The 16,307-nt window shown below is 47.4% G+C and overlaps 1 protein-coding gene and 1 long non-coding RNA gene across 5 annotated transcripts in view; one reads left to right on the top strand and one right to left on the bottom strand.

The window, feature by feature from the left end:
* LOC6583551 (teneurin-m) overlaps nucleotides 1-16,307 on the bottom strand; it is a 143,944-nt gene that overhangs the window by 42,595 nt on the left and 85,042 nt on the right. For all 4 annotated transcript variants that reach the window (XM_044009863.1, XM_044009864.1, XM_032731210.2 and 1 more), the window contains one exon: nucleotides 9,278-9,475. In XM_044009863.1, the coding sequence (XP_043865798.1) occupies nucleotides 9,278-9,475 (198 nt within the window). The remainder of the gene's footprint in view (nucleotides 1-9,277; nucleotides 9,476-16,307) is intronic.
* LOC122757528 lies at nucleotides 5,470-8,639 on the top strand. Its single transcript, XR_006357587.1, has 2 exons — nucleotides 5,470-6,451; nucleotides 6,519-8,639. It is a non-coding gene; the product is annotated as an uncharacterized LOC122757528 (long non-coding RNA).

Here is a 16,307-nt window from a genome sequence, read left to right as displayed (position 1 = left end):
AAATTAGATGGTTCTATCGAGAATCATTTACGTTATGTTGCTTAAGATGTGGACAGATTCTACTTTCGACTTATCCCATTATAATTTCCCAATTCATATGTCCTATTATCGTGTTAGGGCTGTTAAGTTCGATGAAAGTTTTTTGCTGCTTGGGGATTTGCAATGCCCAATCAGCTGCAGATGCTTGGGGCCCATCGAATTCGTCATTTGAATAAAGCTGGAGCAGGAGACGCGACACGTGTGTGAGCCTGGGATCTCTGCTTACAAAGTCAAAGCAGACGTTAATCTGTCAATGAGCGCCAGCGGGGAGACCTTATCCAATTTGGCTTACATAATGCAGGCGGGCCCCGGCCGGCATGCTGGCCAAACTAGAATTACGTCAGGCAACTAATTGCATGCCAATGCCACTTGACTTTAAGCTAATGCTGGTAATTGCTGTCACGACGTCGCTGGTGATTATCTGAATGCCTAATGCCTGATTCGGCTCGTTAGCGTTGCATCGAATCGGGCGCTAAAAGGTAAATATCATTTATCAATCAGCTCGGGCGGCTTGCGTAACACAGTGGGAATATTAGATAATTTGCCAAAGGAGCATTAATAATGATATTGGGACGAGTGTGCGCAGAGCCTTGACGTTCGACTGTCCTGCGGACCCCAATAACTGGCCCAAGGACCCAAGCGGATGCAAGCTAAAAAGAAATTGCGACGTCTTAAACGAAAAGCTTCAAACTTTCGGACGGCCAAGAGCACGGCAACATATTTTCGTACTCTATAAATTATGCGCATAACCAAGAAGGAAGAGACTGAAAAGTGAGACTGGGTCCACCCTAAAACCAAAGCCAAAGGGCGGCTTATATGTAAAGCAACTAAACATGGATACTGCACAGACAAAGACACACACACACACACATAGACGAGATGTGCTTATATGTGGCAAAAGAAGAAATCAACTAACCAAGCAGAACTATTACAATGGCAAAAAGTTTAACGAGTCATGTGAAAGTCTGTGGGGACCTCTGATAGCCATCCCTGGCAAAAATCTGAGACAAGGCAGCAGCCAGCAGTCGTTGGGTGCGAAATTTACTTTTATTGCTCAGTGTCGTCTCTGTAGCTAGTGCGATGTACATATGTAATATGCCTAGGCTTAACCACAGCATTTGATAAGGCAGCAGCAACACGACAGACCTGATCCCGCTCCTGCTGCTGCTCCTGCTCCTGCTGCTGTTTGCAAGGTAACCAGATAGCCTGCCTCTGGGAGCTGCTCTGCTTGGCTGCTTTGTTTGTTAGTTATGGGCCTTAAAACTTGTCACACTTGTCAAACAAACTTGCAAAATGTCTGCTCCTTTAGAGCGTCGCAAATGACTGACAAAAGCAACCGCAAAAAAGCTCGAGCAAGCTGGGGCTGCTCCACTTGCAGATACCCGTATTCCCCAAATCGTAGAGGTCCATAATATGTAATTGCTTTCATTATAGAATATCGATAATTATCGATAACTTCACACATCTGATTTTCAGTGTTCTTTACACCAGTTTCTATTTTGCTCCCTACTGATTATTTTTTCAACTCTAGCTCCAGCGAAAGGTCGCACAATAACATGCTAATGAGCAGACTCACATAGATAGCCGCCAGGTGGCGCTTTTCCAGTTTTGGCGAAACTTGCGCGTTGGAGTGCAGCCACTACGCCAACTCCTCTCGCAGGCATCTCGGCTTGCATTTGGCAGCCGCTTTTTGTGCCTCTTCTGCAAACTTCCCCAGGATTTGTAAGCGAATGTGTGAAGGAGTAAAAAATGGGCGATTCAAGCTGGGATTTTTGCTGCTGGCGCTCAGTTGTTCCAGCAAACATTTAGACCACAAAAAATGCGGGGAGGGTAAAAAATGCGCCATGAGAAAAAACCAACATTTTGTTAGTTGCATAAATTTGGCTACAGTTGTTTGTTATTTTTTGTTGTTATGTTGGACCCGCTTGTTTCGCAGTCCCTGATAACAGACGGCGTCTCCAAAGCGTCGTCGTGGGAGCAACTTGCGCGAAACGGCGCCAGTTTAGATACAGCTGAAAGCTGCAGCGAGATAAATCTGTGGCCGGACCCAGGGAGGAGGAGGGAGGCTGCCAAGCCAATAACTGTTAGGGACCAGGGCTTAACTAAAGTTTACTTGAAGACTCGCTCAGTTCAATGGACTTCGCCGGCATGAATCACTCTTAGTCCCCACCTTGCGGCGGAGCACTCAAAACTTAATCGCAATCTTTGAAGCACATAACTTGAACACAGGCTCATAATGTGGTAAGGATACACACACACACACACAGATATACACAGAGGACAGCTGTACACAGAACCTTCTTACATTGCACACCCCCATTTATATCTCTATTTACAATTTATGCGCCACGTGAAGGTAAATAAAGTTGCAACAAGCGGAGCTCACGCGACGACCGTAGGGTCTATCTGCCTCTGCTGCACTCGTTGGCTGGTGGGTAGGTGGGTTGGTTGGTTGGTTGGTTGGTTGGTTGGTGGCTTGGTTTGCCATACAAATCCCAAAACCATTTCACTAATTGAAATGAATTTTCATATACGACGACGAGAAAATGTCGAGAAGCGCAACGTTGACGTACTGAGCGTGCTGTACGTGTGATGTGGATGTGGATGTGAGTGTGAGTGAGAGTGCCAAGGTGTGTGTGATAGTGTGATAGTGTGTATGTGTGTGTGTGTGGGTGGGTGGTTGTTTGTTTACGAGACACTTTCGTGTCGCTGTACAAAATTGCAATGACCTAAGGCAACGGGAAAATCGTTGGGCTTCGCTGGGCAAATGAAAACGTTGCAGTTGAATGACTTTGCTCTTCAAATAACTCTTTAAGGAAATGGCTCTTTAAAGAACGTAAAGCAAGCAGCGAAGCTGGCAAAGCAAATACCGAAATATCTCCAATTATAGCTGTTCACTATTAGCATTTGGCTAAAGAGATTTGTGGGAGAAGTACACTCGAAAATTGTCTCCAGCCGGCAGGAAACTTTCTCGCAAAAGAACAACAAAACAAATAACCCACTCGACATGTCTCAAGTTGGAGAAAGTCTTGGTCGCTGCGCAAATGCAGCGGCATTTCCACACATTCTTTTCATTTGTGCTTTCTTTTCTACATAATTAATATAGAATTATGCAACCCGCTCGCCTAGCTGCAGCGACTTCAGAGTGGTCCGGCCCGAGTGCCAGCTTCCCAAGCAGATTTTCAAGTTCATAATTATGTGGCAGGCCCTATTGCTCGTAGTCAGGGGCTAAATGCATTTCTCACGTCGACAGTTTTAATAGATGCATGTATATGTGGATATACACATTCTTCTTCTTCTATTTATTCTCAATGCGAGAGTCGCAGCGGAGAATGCACAAAAGATGGCAGCCCAGTCCAGCACGAGGTAGGACGGCTCCTGTCCGCATTTCCCACAACGGAAGTCATCATACTTGCGCTTGTTTACATTCTGCTTCGGCTTTCGTTGCTGCTGTTGCTGCTGCTGCTGCTGCTCCTCCTCCTCCTGCTGCTGCTGCTCCTGCTGCGTAACATGTAATGAGACTGGCTGGCTGGCTGACAATGTTGCCTTTTGAAAGGCGTTGAGCGTGGCGTGTAAACGCAAAATGGTGACAAAGCTCGCCTGCAGGGGACTCTGCTGACTATGTGTGTGTGTGTGTGTGCATGCGTGTGTGAGAAGCTATTCTAAGGCATTTGCTTGGCTTTTTTTTTTTTTTGTCGGCAGCGCTGGGGTAACATTATTTTAATTAACATATTTATATGTGGAAGGGCTCTGGGCAACAAAAGCGACAGCCGCATCACTCGAGCTGCTCTGGGTGCGCACGTGTGTGCATGTGTGTGTGTGTGTGTGTATGCATTGCAATTTTAATTACATAGACGCGACGACTTAAACAACAAGCCAACATATACAGCATAGAGAATGCATTATGTTGCCATATGAAATCATTAAAAACTGTTTGCAGAGCCGAAGCGAAATCATTAAAAGCATATAAATTATGCACGCTGATAGCGAGCGCCAGATTGCCAGCCTGCCACGCCCACGCGCAGGTTCATAATACTAAAATGATGAAATGCCAGTCCGCATAATTATGAGGCAGAAAAATGCCACAACTGCAGCGACGATGACGGCCGAACAGAAATTGTTTTGCTAATGTTTAGCGCGCCTCTACCTCCAGCCTCTACCTCTGCTTCCGTTTGTTGCATACTTTTCCCGGGTGGCGTTTGACTGCGATGCGCTGAAAAGGGTTCAAGAACAGACTGAGACGGCGCCGATGGCGGGGGCTCAGTTATTTCATATGCGCCACCTAAAAGTATGCCTTAAGAAATTGCGAAACTTGTCTCGCCCTAATGAAGAGCCGTCTGCTCCTGCAGCAGTACATTTCGCCCAGGTATTTCGGGCTAAAAATGCCTCAGAGAGAGAGGAATGCGAAGGGCTGTTGCCCTCCCTCCCCGCCGCCTTCTGCAAATTGTTGAGTGCGTAAAAAGGTAAAGCACTTTGTTTGGCAGCTAACTGCGCCCCTGCTCCCCCACCATATAGACATACTCGCATATATTTCGCCGTCTTGCCTCGCACCTGCAGGTGTATTCACACACCGACCGCACTCGGCGCCCATAAATCCTCGGCAATCGCGCTCAAAAATCAAAAGATACCACCGGATAGGGAGACAGGCGAACATAAAATGCCAATTTCTAGTTGCCAAATGGTTATTGCCACAACAGCAGGGAGCAGAGGCTACGAAAGTAACAAATTTACCACACACCGATACATGCAGAGATCGGCCATTGCATTTACCTATATCCTGCGCACACACACTAACACACACACATACACACACACACAGTGCCTTATCCGCGGTCACTGCAGCAGGTAAAGCTAAGTGGAGCACAAAAATAAAAACGGCAACCAGAAGGCAATTTGTTGCGCCATGGCAGGCGAGCGAGTGACCGACTTGCAGATACCCTAGACGAGCAGTGGAGTTGGCTTGCTGCTGGGACTAAATGAATTTTGCTTGGCTCTGCACTTTATTGTTTTTAGCACTATATAAAATTAATAAATGTGCGTAACATGCGACTGGGTAAGTGCATAGAAAGAAAGAGACCGAGAGAGAGAGAGAGAGAGAGGAGGGAGTGAGCAGCATGCAGATATTTATTCATTGCAGTCGGTCTGATAAAAGCTGGACAAGAAGGGCAGAAGCACAGCACTTAGAAGGCATAAAATTTATAAATTACTATGCTGCGCCATAATAAATTTCAGTTTGCGTAAAAACGCAAAATTTATATACACCATGCAGCATAGTGTGTGGGGATGGACTCGACTGGGCTGTGAGTGGACTGAAAAACCCATTATGAATGAATTTAGTAGCAGCAGAGGCAGCAGAGGCAGCAACGGCAGCAGAGGCAGCAACAGCAGCAGCAGCAGCAGAGGAAGAAGCAGCAGCAGCAGCAGCAGCACAAAAACCAAAACGTGCTAGCACATTTCGTCGTATTTATACAAATTTAAAGCATTCACCCAGCAGGCGGCGGGTGGGTGAGTACTCAAAATTTACGAGTATTTCCATGGCTGCCAGCGACGATAAACCAAACCAGTCGAAAGCAATAACGACGAGCCAATGCCAATAGACAGCGGACAGCGGACAGCGGACGGCGGACGACCGCAAAGGACTAAACATGACTAGACTACTTGTGCACTATAGAGCATCGGCTGGAAGCTAGTTGAAGGACACACACAGCCGGATGCCGCTCGCCCAGTCGCTAGACAAAGGGGGCGTGCCCGGCGTAGGCAGCACGGCCGTCCAGTTGCCAGTTGGCAGTTGGCAGTTGCCAGTTGCCAGTTGCCAGTTGCCGGTGTCTGGCCTTTGGCCGCCTCTGCTGTTTGGTCTGTGTCCAGGCCGGTCAATGACAGCTAAAGTTTTTCAAACTAACCTCGAAACGATAAAAAATTAAAGCAACAGTAAATGAGAGACGCGCAGACAGAGCAGGCGGACGAGGCAGACGGAACAGCGCTGGCCGGAGGAGCAGGCAGAGGATTCTGAGGAGGGGCCAAGAGCATTTACTGCAACAAAATGCCGCAATGGGCTGTTATTATAATGAAAACGAAGCACAGAACCTGCCGCAGTAAAAACGGCAATGAGTAGTTGCTTTTGTGGCAAGCGGAGCACCCCTAACGGTGCATAGCCAACGTCAAGTTGCCATTAATTTTCAAGTGCAATGTCTGTATTCGTATGCCTCTTCCCTCGGTCCCCCTCCCCTCAGCCTATGGCTCTCAATACACTCGTCGCGATATGCAAAGAAGGCGCACAAAAGTATGCTATAAAATTAGTTGATTTACAGAGGGAAAACGAAAAACAGCTCAAAATAATTTCTCGTTTGCCTGCCTTTACCCCGTGATACGGAAAACTTTAAATGCAGGCCAGAGGCATTCAACAATGTCAGAAGTAAGTGACAATGGGAGCAGACTTTAAGTTTCTACATATACACACACATTGAAACTATCTCTTCCAGTGACAGCCTTAAAGCTTTAAACGGCATTGTTCTGCGCTCTTTCAGCGTGTTCAAGACTGTAAAACACGTCCGGAATTGGGTGAATCACGGCGGAGCGGCCAACGGGCCAGCATCACCCTATCAATATGTTGACTTTTGTTCAACTGTTTTATTTAATTTCGTTGCTTTTTTTACCTTGCTTTTTGGACGAAAACTCGACCGTGCGCTACAGCAATTTATGAAATTTCCCTCGCATATATGCATATATACATATGCATATATACCCTATATATATATTTGTATAGTACAAATATATTTTTTAACTCTTTCCCCAAAGTTATATGTCGCTTTCTGAAACCTCGTCTGTGTGTGTGTCTGTGTGTGTGTGTGTGTGTGAGTAGTACCAATCGCACCGAATTCACTTTTTTTCGTATTTCCAAATGGTGCATAAGCATTTTTTCATGTTCGGCCAAATAAAAAATGGAGAAAGCAAATAAAAGCATCTGGAGTCCGGAAAAATTTGAAACTATGGCAATATATGGACGAGCTTTATGCAGAGTATTGTATATGCAGTTCAGATATCCTGCATTCAATGGAACTGGGCCCTCAAACACCTTTAGAATATACTGCAGCCTCAGTCTCATGATTAGTTTTGGGATCGAGCTGAGCGAGAATTGTGAACCTCTATTGAGGAATCACTGGTAACAGGGTAACTACTCGTCGATCAGCGAGGACTCAAGACTTTCGTCTGTTTATTTTTGCATGCATATCAAGTGAGGCAAAATATTTTATGGCCGTTCACTTAGCCTCTCCAGCCACAACTCTCCTCCGCACAGTCATCGAATGCAACTCGGATTCAACTTTTGCTCCTGGGCTGGGCCTCGGCGCTTTTCTCCAAATGGGTGCCAAAAGTCAACAAATAATATTTTTGCATAAAAATCGTCACTGAAATGAAAATATTCGGATGCAACCATGCAAATGGCATGGATAGTCGACGTAGGCTTAAAAGCCCGACAAACCAAACAGGCCCTACATATATGTGTGTGTGTCTGTGTGTGTGTATGTGTGTGTGTGGGAGAGGGAAATCTCAATTTGCACAAAATTTAATCAATATATGCCTGCTGCACCACTATGGCTATGCTCTATGCGAGCTGCAACCTCTGCGCCGAGTTCATTGTGGGCTGCTTATAAATTTATGCACATATGCAAATAGAATTTTCAAAATTGTCATTTAATTGCACTTTAGACAGCACCAAGGCCCAAAAATGATATGCAAAATGCGAACGGCGCTTCACTCTGTTCAATATTAATGCGTTTCATTCAAGGACCTGCAGCCATTGTGCAATGCTCTTTAAAGGCTTTAACTAGCGCCAGTCCGAGTTTCACATTACGATTACGAAAGCAACTGAGACAATGTGAAACAAAGCAAAAAGCAAAATGAGAGCCGAAAAGAGAAATGAGAGAACAGAAATTTAATGGGACGCAGCGAATTCTAGATAAAGCTTGGCACACATACAAAGCACACACACGCAAAGGGTGTGGGAGCGAGGAGAGCGGGAGGGGAGCGGGAGAGGAGCTTGCATGTGAAAGAGTCAACAAAAGGCGGTATTCAACAAAAACACAAATACACGCACGCGTAAGCAAACTGCCCAACAGCCAGAAAGTATGGTTTACAACTGTATAGCACACACATGCATACATAACAATACACACACACACACACACACACACACACACACACACACACACACACACACGCACACGCACAGTGGAGTGTATGTTGTTCTGTTTCTCATCTTGCGTGTTACTTTTACTCACATTTCCAGCAGCTTTTTGTGAATTCCATCAAAGCCAATTGTCCTGCATATCTCTCTCTCTACCTCTCTCTCTCTCTCTCTCTCTCTATCTATCTCTATCTCCCTGTCTCTCTTTCGCTCTCTAGCTATCACTGTGTGCGCTTATCACAATTTATTATCACATATTTTGGAAAACGTTTAACCATTATCAAAACCCTTGCCTAAGCGACAACAGTTAAATGCAGCGCAGTTTAAGCCATTTTATCTCCCGCCCCAGCCTCAGCTTTGAATTTCGCCCTTCAAGCGGCATGTGTGTGAGTGTGTGTGTGTGTACATAAATGTGCGCCAAAAAGGCATTCGCATTTATTTGCTAGAATTTGGATTTTTTTTCCTTTTTGTTTTCCTTTTTTTTTCTATCGTAGGCCCCTGCGGCCGTTTGGCATTTCGTTTTTTTTCTCTGTTCGTTTGTTTAGTGCAGGGCACTTGTTGTTGTGGTTGTTGTTGTTGTCGACTATTTTCACTCCACTTTCGAATGTTTTTATCCCTAAAGTCTGCTTGCGGATATGCACACATACACAATCCAGCACACACACACACTCACATACACCGTAGGAATATTGAGAAAAAAGATTGTTGGAAAAACAATAAATGGCAAATGTATTGCGGCATTTTAGGCGCATGGCGTAAAACAAAAGACCTGCAAATTTTGCAAAATGCTGTTGGCCTCTGCCCATTTTCTCTCTCTCTCGCTCTCTCTCACTCTTTCGCTGCCTCACAGGTTTTAGTTTTCATGTTTTGCATTTTTAGAGCAATATGGCAAATGGAATTTTTCGTGCACGTCGCGCGCTAAACATTTAAGTGAGCCAAGTGGCTTTTTGCAAGCGGGGGCGACGATTTGCATATGGCTTTCGTTTCAAAATGGCCAACATATACACATGCATACATACATACACACGGGATGAAGTGCATCTGTAAAATACTCACTTAGATTTCCACTAGGAATGTAAACGTTGCCCGATGGCGTCCGCACCAAACACGATGGCTCAAAGTCAACGCCCAGATCATTGGGATTGTTAGCAACAGCGCCGGCAATTAAACGAGCATTATTCATGCGGCTCATTGTCGGATTACGTGGCGGAACATCCGGTGGTGCTGTTGGCGTGACTCCCTCCAGGAGAAAGCCTGCAAATAGTGACAGAGAAGGACATATGTGTGAGAGAGAGTGAGTGCCATGTGAATCGTAGCTGGTGACTGTAAAAGCATTTTGATTTCTTTACGCGCTCGATTCATAAAATATTCATCGAGAGCCGAAACACAAGCAAACAGACGGGCAAATCCATAATAAATATATTTTCACTTTATATACCCTGCACAGGCAGCAAGCGGGTGTGCCCGACGTGCGCCCTGCCCTCCAGCAGGGCATCCTGCTAGTCGAGTAAGCTCGATTAGGCAGCTCTTGTGTCATTCTGTATTTTTTACTGTACTTTTGACATTAAAGTTCAGATCCGTAAATTTTTAAACAACAGCAAATGGAATTTGTGGGTGGGGTGGTGGTGTGAGGTGGGGGTTGCATGCCAGCCTCAGCTCCTGCTGCCGGGGCATGCAATCAGTGAGCATTGAGAGCCGAAAATCAGGCAGAAATAAAAATGAAATTATTTAGCAGCATTGAAAATTCAATTTGTTGCTGGGCGGAGCCAGACAAACAGCGTTCGAAAATACTCACAAACACACACACACACGCACACACATAGCCACATGGATGTAGAGCAATGTGTCTTCGGCATAGAGCGAATTGCCTAGCGAAAGGCAATTCGAGAATCAAAAGCAGGACACCGCTGTCTCTCCAAGAAAGAAATCGAAATAAATTCAATTTGCTGCTTTGGAAAATTTGAATGTCGCCGACAACAGCTTCCAGGAGGCAGCATCAGCATCAAATGCCTTTGATAAGCGCATGCACATACTTAAAACACGCACACACACACACCCACACATCCAGACATTCAGAAGCATAAGCAATACACATAAATAAGAAGGTATTCAGCTGAGTGTGTGCGCGGTAACACTCCGAGTGTGGAGGGTGAGGGGGGGGGAGGGAGGGGAGAGCAGAGCGCGCGCCAGGATCCATATAATAAATTTCAAAAGCATTCGCATTCAGTCGCATAGAAAATTTTAAGCTCATTTATAGGCTTAAAATGCGCGGCGATGTGGCGATGGGGCGATGGGGGCGAAGTGGCGCGGGGCGTACAGCGGGCTAAGCAGGATTCTCGACAAATTTAAATGCCAAAAAAACAACAAAATCATAAAAAGCAAACGGCAAACGGAAACGCCTCAGGCCAATGCCAGAAATTTCGAAATTGTTGAGATTTGCTTAGCGCGAAAATTATATCCTGCCCAGGCGTAGCGCCCATTCAAGAGCCTCGCAGCTGGCAGGCTGGGATGCCATCAAGGACTGTTGACAGTGTGCCCAGCATCCTTCAGCCGGTTCCTCTCTCTCTCTCTCTCTCTCTCTTGCTCTCTACTGCGGTCAAATGACTAGAGGACCAGGCAAGTGACCAGCTCTCCCAGGCAGTGGGAAATTTAAGCTGCGGAAAATATGACACCAGCTTGGGCTGCGGCCTGAATGGCCGTGGGGCTGGCGCATTATCATTCTAATGAAACGCGCCCGACGGGTCGCTCTGCAGGAGCTGGCAGAGTGCTGCCTGACTGCTGCCAGCAAAGATTATTTCACGCGGTTAGACACAGTAGCAAAGTTGGCCGCAAATTTTTCAACGGCAGCCGAACAAATTCGAAATTCGAAATGGCTGAGACGGAGCAGGACGAGGCACGAGGCGCGACTCATCCTCTGGCAGGGCTTTGTCGGTCAGCTGTGATTAAAGGGGGCGGGGCTGGGAGGCGTTGGCTAAATATATTCGTGGGCTTTTGTCTTTGGCTTGTGTGTAATTAGATTTGAGATTTAAAGCGCTTAACACTGATGAGCAGCAAATTGAAATTGCCAGCAGCTGACAGCCGCCGCGCATGGGGCGTATGCGCAATGTCGCCAGCACAGCGCATTGAAAACTAAAAAGTGGGCAGCCTTTGCCCGCTCGATAGAGGCGGCGCTCTAATGGCAGCTGCTGTGCCAACATAATCCAAACAGAAAGTTGAGCATTCTGCTCGAGCCACAGCGCTCGAGTTGCATTTCAGACAAATTATTTAGCCATCAAGCGCAAAAGTTAAGCTTCATTCTTAGCATTTGCATACACAGACGATAACGTTATTTAAATACACATCCCAGAGGGGGGGAGTGAGAGGGGAGTTGAGGTTGAGGTAGATTGTGGCTGCTACATGCACATTAGTTTAATATTAAACACCGAGTGGCAAAATGTCAATTGTGGTTGCTCCCTTAACTTCCCATCTCCCAGGGCTGTTGCCAGCGGTTTAGCAAAGCAGCCAAAGGACCCCCCAAAAAAGAGAGAGAGAGAGAGAGAGAAAAAAAGAGCAGCTGGCGACAATGGCAGCTCTGGCGGCCAAACAAAAGTTGCTGCAATGGTCGCCGCTCGCTTTGGCCGTTAGCATCCGCAGCCAGACAGGCGTAAGAGCAGCCAGGAGGAGCAGTCAATGTGAAAGCGCATCCAGCAGGAGTAGTAACAGCAGCAGCAGGAGTAGTAACAGCAACAACAACAACGACAACAACAGAGCAGGCAATGGCGCTGATAAGCAGCTTATCTTCATTTCTACAACCTCCAGCGTTTATTTTTGTGTGGGCGTTGTTTGTTTGTTTGTTGTTGCTGCTGTTGTTGTTGTTATTGTTGTTGTTGGCATTGTCGTTGTCATTTTGAATGCGAATTGTCGTCGTTGTCGTCATCTATGTTGCTGTTGTTGCTGTTGCTGTTGCTGCTTTCTGGGTACGCAAAATGTGTAATGGCATTTCGTCAGGCGAAGCATGAAAAGCGACAACACACACACACACCCACACACATACACTCACACAGACAAGGATGCTACAAATGCCAATGGAAACGTATGTGTGTGTGTGAGTGTGTTTGTGTGTGGCAAAGCAAATTTACCCCGCTGCGTCTTTTTGGTGCTATAGCTGTTGGCTCCGCTCCTGCTCCTGCTCCTGCTCCTGGAGCCATCTCAACTGCTGGCTCCTGCACCGCTGATGGCCTTTGTGGTGGGTGGCGCAGCTTAATGCTTTTATAATGCATTCAACAACAAATGAAAATGAGCACAGCAAATGGCAAAAGTATTTACATTTGCAGCTCCTCAATGGAGCGCCCCGACTCCTGCTGCTGTTAGCCTCGTAGCCCAACTAACTAACCAAGTAAGTAGCCCAGCTGCAGCTGCAAAGACTTGAGCAGCGCCCAAAACTATATTACGGTAATTCAATTAAAAGCGTCTCAGGACGGGCTGGGGCAGGCTGGAAACGAAAAACGACACCAGGCGCTTGCGGCATGCCAGGAATGAACACGGCAGAGGAGGGGACGAGGGGGGCTGGTCATGCCAATGTGCCTGCTCGTGCCAAGGTGCCAACAGCAGGAGCAGCAGAAACAATAACAACGTCATCAGCATTCTGCTGTCCGCCTTCATCTTTGCCTGCTTCATTCGTGCGTCCCGACGTGGAGAGAAATGTAAAACACTTTTGGTATGACAGCTGAAATGTCAGTTAAGCATGAATTGCCTCAGTCTCTGCCAGCGCTGAGGCAGGCGTAATCAAATTGTGTCTGCGCTTTTTCGTTTTCCACTGGCTCCAGGTGGGCTAGGTGCGCCCGGCATGCCAGGTGGCTGAGGTGGCTGAGCTGGCTGGCTGAGCTGGCTGGGGCGGGCACCCGCCGAGTGCTTGTTGCCAACAGCTTCTTTACTTTATTTACACTTGTTGCCACGCCGGGTTAACTGCGGATTAAGTGCAGCACTTGCCGGTGTCGAGTTTATGAATGTCGTCTGCAGCCTGACAACATATTTAAGCAGATCCTGCGATCGGGCGCCGGCTGCGGATCGGCAGAGCACAGCCACAGCCACAGTTGAATGCAACAATGTTAGCCAAATGAACTCGGCGTGCAACGCTGCGTATACGCAATGCAGTCGAGTGACTGCTCTGTTTGTGCTTTGTTAGTGCCCGCTGTTGCTGTCATTTTGTTGATAAGCAGATGATGCCAGAGTCCACACACACACACACACACACACACACACACAGACACAGAGATACTAATACACACACAGACACAAGCCAAATAAAAGGAGCCCAAGTTGACAATTATTTAGCTGCGTGTGCGTCTATGTATCCCAGTGTTTGCCTATGGTTGTTTATGTACCATCAGTTGAATGCACCTAGTTAGAGTCGGACCTGCCCCCCGCTCTGTGCTCTGCTGTGCTGGCCCGTAATGCGGGCCATCTATATGCGAGCAAACGTTTGCCATTGCCGTTCGACGTTCGACGTTCGCCGTTCGCCTCTGTTTATATTTGCATACATTTGCAGCGATGCATGTGTGAGTGCGTGAGCGCTCGATTGGGTCGGGGAGCAGGAGCCGCCTGTGCAGGGCATCCCTGGCAACACTGTGCTCAATGTCGGCGAAGTCAGGCTGGAGTCCAAATGAACTCGGCGTAGGCAGCCCCAGCTTGGCCATAGACTCGCATATCACATTCGTGTATAAGGCCTCTAGCTTAGCAGGTCTGTGGGGCTTATTAAGTGCGGTAAATGCCTTTTTCGGGGCCTCTTTAATGTCGGGTCTATCCAACTATTTATGTCGCTTGTCATGTTACCGACTCCTACAACTCATGCTCGCACCTTCGGGCTCCCTGCCCCACCCCACCCCTCCTCCAGCCCGCTTGCCTGCAGCGGCTAATGCGGCTGTTGTTTGTCAAACTTTTGCGCTAGCCCCGCCCCCTGCGGGCGTGGAGATTTATTTAGTCCGAGTGTACGGCCACAAAACTTGGATTTACTTCGACACAATTGTCAGCTTAGTCACGTTTCATGTTTCTCTCTCTCGGCGCGCGTCTGTGTATATGTCTGGGATTTGCACAAGGCGCAAGGCACACACACACACACTCACACACACACATAGCGAAGAGTAAGTACGTTAATACTAAACACAACATATAAAGGTAAAAAGCCAAAGGCACGCGATGCGCATATTTTAGGTAAAAGTTGGTTTTTTGTTTTCTGTTTGCTTTAGTTGGGGTTTTGTACGCTAGTTAGTTTCTAACTGTTATGCAAGGACTAAAGCGTATTAGTCCTTTTTGCTGCGGGCGAGCAGCAAACTTTGATTCAAGCCAGTTTACATGTTGATACGTTGATGCGACCCTAAGCTCCAGGTCCAGCTCTAGCTCCAGCTCCAACTTCAGAGTGCTTAAAGACTAGTTCCATCTCCAGTTGCTCAGCTTTCGTGCCCAGCTGATTAAATTTCTCGATGTGTGGTGCTTCATGGTGCAGTTAATCAAATTTAAGCAGCGACACGGTGGGTAGCGCCCCTTTTAAGGAAACGGATGCCAACCAATCTCAGCCGACCCTATTCGATCTACCCAGCAAATGCTGCGGCTTGCAAACCGACTTTGACAGATTTTGATAGTTTTTGCTGAGCGACGCGATGTCGCTTAATTGATTTTGTGGTATGCAAAGTTGAGCAGCGGGAGTCGGCATTGACACAGCGCTACAAAAACCGCAGGCCAGCCGCCTGCAACGGCTTAAGCTCGTCTCTCATTTTTTGCCAGGGCGGCCCCTGCCGAGTCACCTGCTTAGTGGAAGTGCAGCACGGCCGTAATCCAATTAGAGTAAGGGCATCGTCTGTGCCTCGGATGCCGTGTGTGGAGTTACTCTAGGGCTTCAAGCAGAGGCGCTTGGTGCTTGGCCTAATTGACAGCGACAAGTGGCACAAAGGGCTAGTCTCCTGCTCGCCTGGCATGTAATAAATGTCACTATTTTGAACTATTTTGAACTAGCGGCACTTGTCCTAGGGAAGCAGAGCTGGATGAGGGATGTCAGTTGTCAGAGTCAGAGTCAGAGTCAGAGTCAGAGTCAGCCACTTCATGGCGGCGAAACTTTTTCGGGTGTCAAAAGAATGAGGGAACTTAAATCTAATTCGCTGCTAAATTTGACACATTTCCAGCGTTGCGTGTGGCAAGTTGAAGTCGCAGAAGTCAGCCAACTAGGTCGCTCGGCCACGCCCACTGCCAGTCATTTATCGTTGAATAACATAAATTAATGCAAGCCGCCATGAAAATGGCAGGCGGCGAGGCATGGGGCTCAGGAAATGCAGCAAAACTTTCGAGTGACGCCCCAATATGAAGGCCAGACATAACTGACACTTGCCTACGGCCCATTAAATTTTCAGAGTGCCAACTGCCAACTGGCAGCCAGCAAATCTCTGGCCCAATCCCTTTCGCAAGGCATGCCGAAAATCGGGGTAAATCGGGGTAAATCGGGCAACAGCTGCAGGCCGCATGAGTTGGGCTGCTTGGCTAGTTGGCTAGTTGGCTGGTGCTTAACCTTCTTCGACGACATTGTTGTCTTTGTTGTTGTTGCTGGGGCGCAGTGTTTCGAGGTGCTTGACATTTGGCTGGCGCCTAACGCTATGCAACACAATTGCCTAACGCCCCAGCCGCACATGCCGCAAGAGCCGCAAGTGCCGCAAGAGCCGAGCCTCCAGCGTGGCTCCATTGTCTGCGCCTACAAAGCCTACAAACTTGCTGCGCTTGACAAGCAAATTAAGCGCACAAAAGCAGAAAATAAACCAACTCAGACTGCAAGTGTGTGTGTGTGTGTGTGGGCGTGAAAGAAAGTGTGAAGCAAATCGTAAAAAATAGTCGTAGTTTTCTTCCAGCTGCAGCTGCAGCAGCTGTGGGTGTTGCTAAAAGTACAGCCGTTAAGCACTTTTGTCTCAATGAGTGTCAACAAGCGCCCCCAAGTCTCTGGCGACACACACACACACACACACACACCCACACACAAGCACTCACACACACACCCACACACACTGTAGAGCTTGTGGGGAAAATAGAGAAAAATAATCGCTCTATTAATGAGCCTTAGGCCAAGTGC

This window comes from Drosophila mojavensis, unplaced genomic scaffold, assembly GCF_018153725.1.
Source record: "Drosophila mojavensis isolate 15081-1352.22 unplaced genomic scaffold, ASM1815372v1 contig_74, whole genome shotgun sequence".
Lineage (NCBI taxonomy): Eukaryota > Metazoa > Arthropoda > Insecta > Diptera > Drosophilidae > Drosophila > Drosophila mojavensis.
Note: the sequence above shows the minus strand (reverse complement) of the source record. Positions and strands in the feature narration are given on the sequence as shown.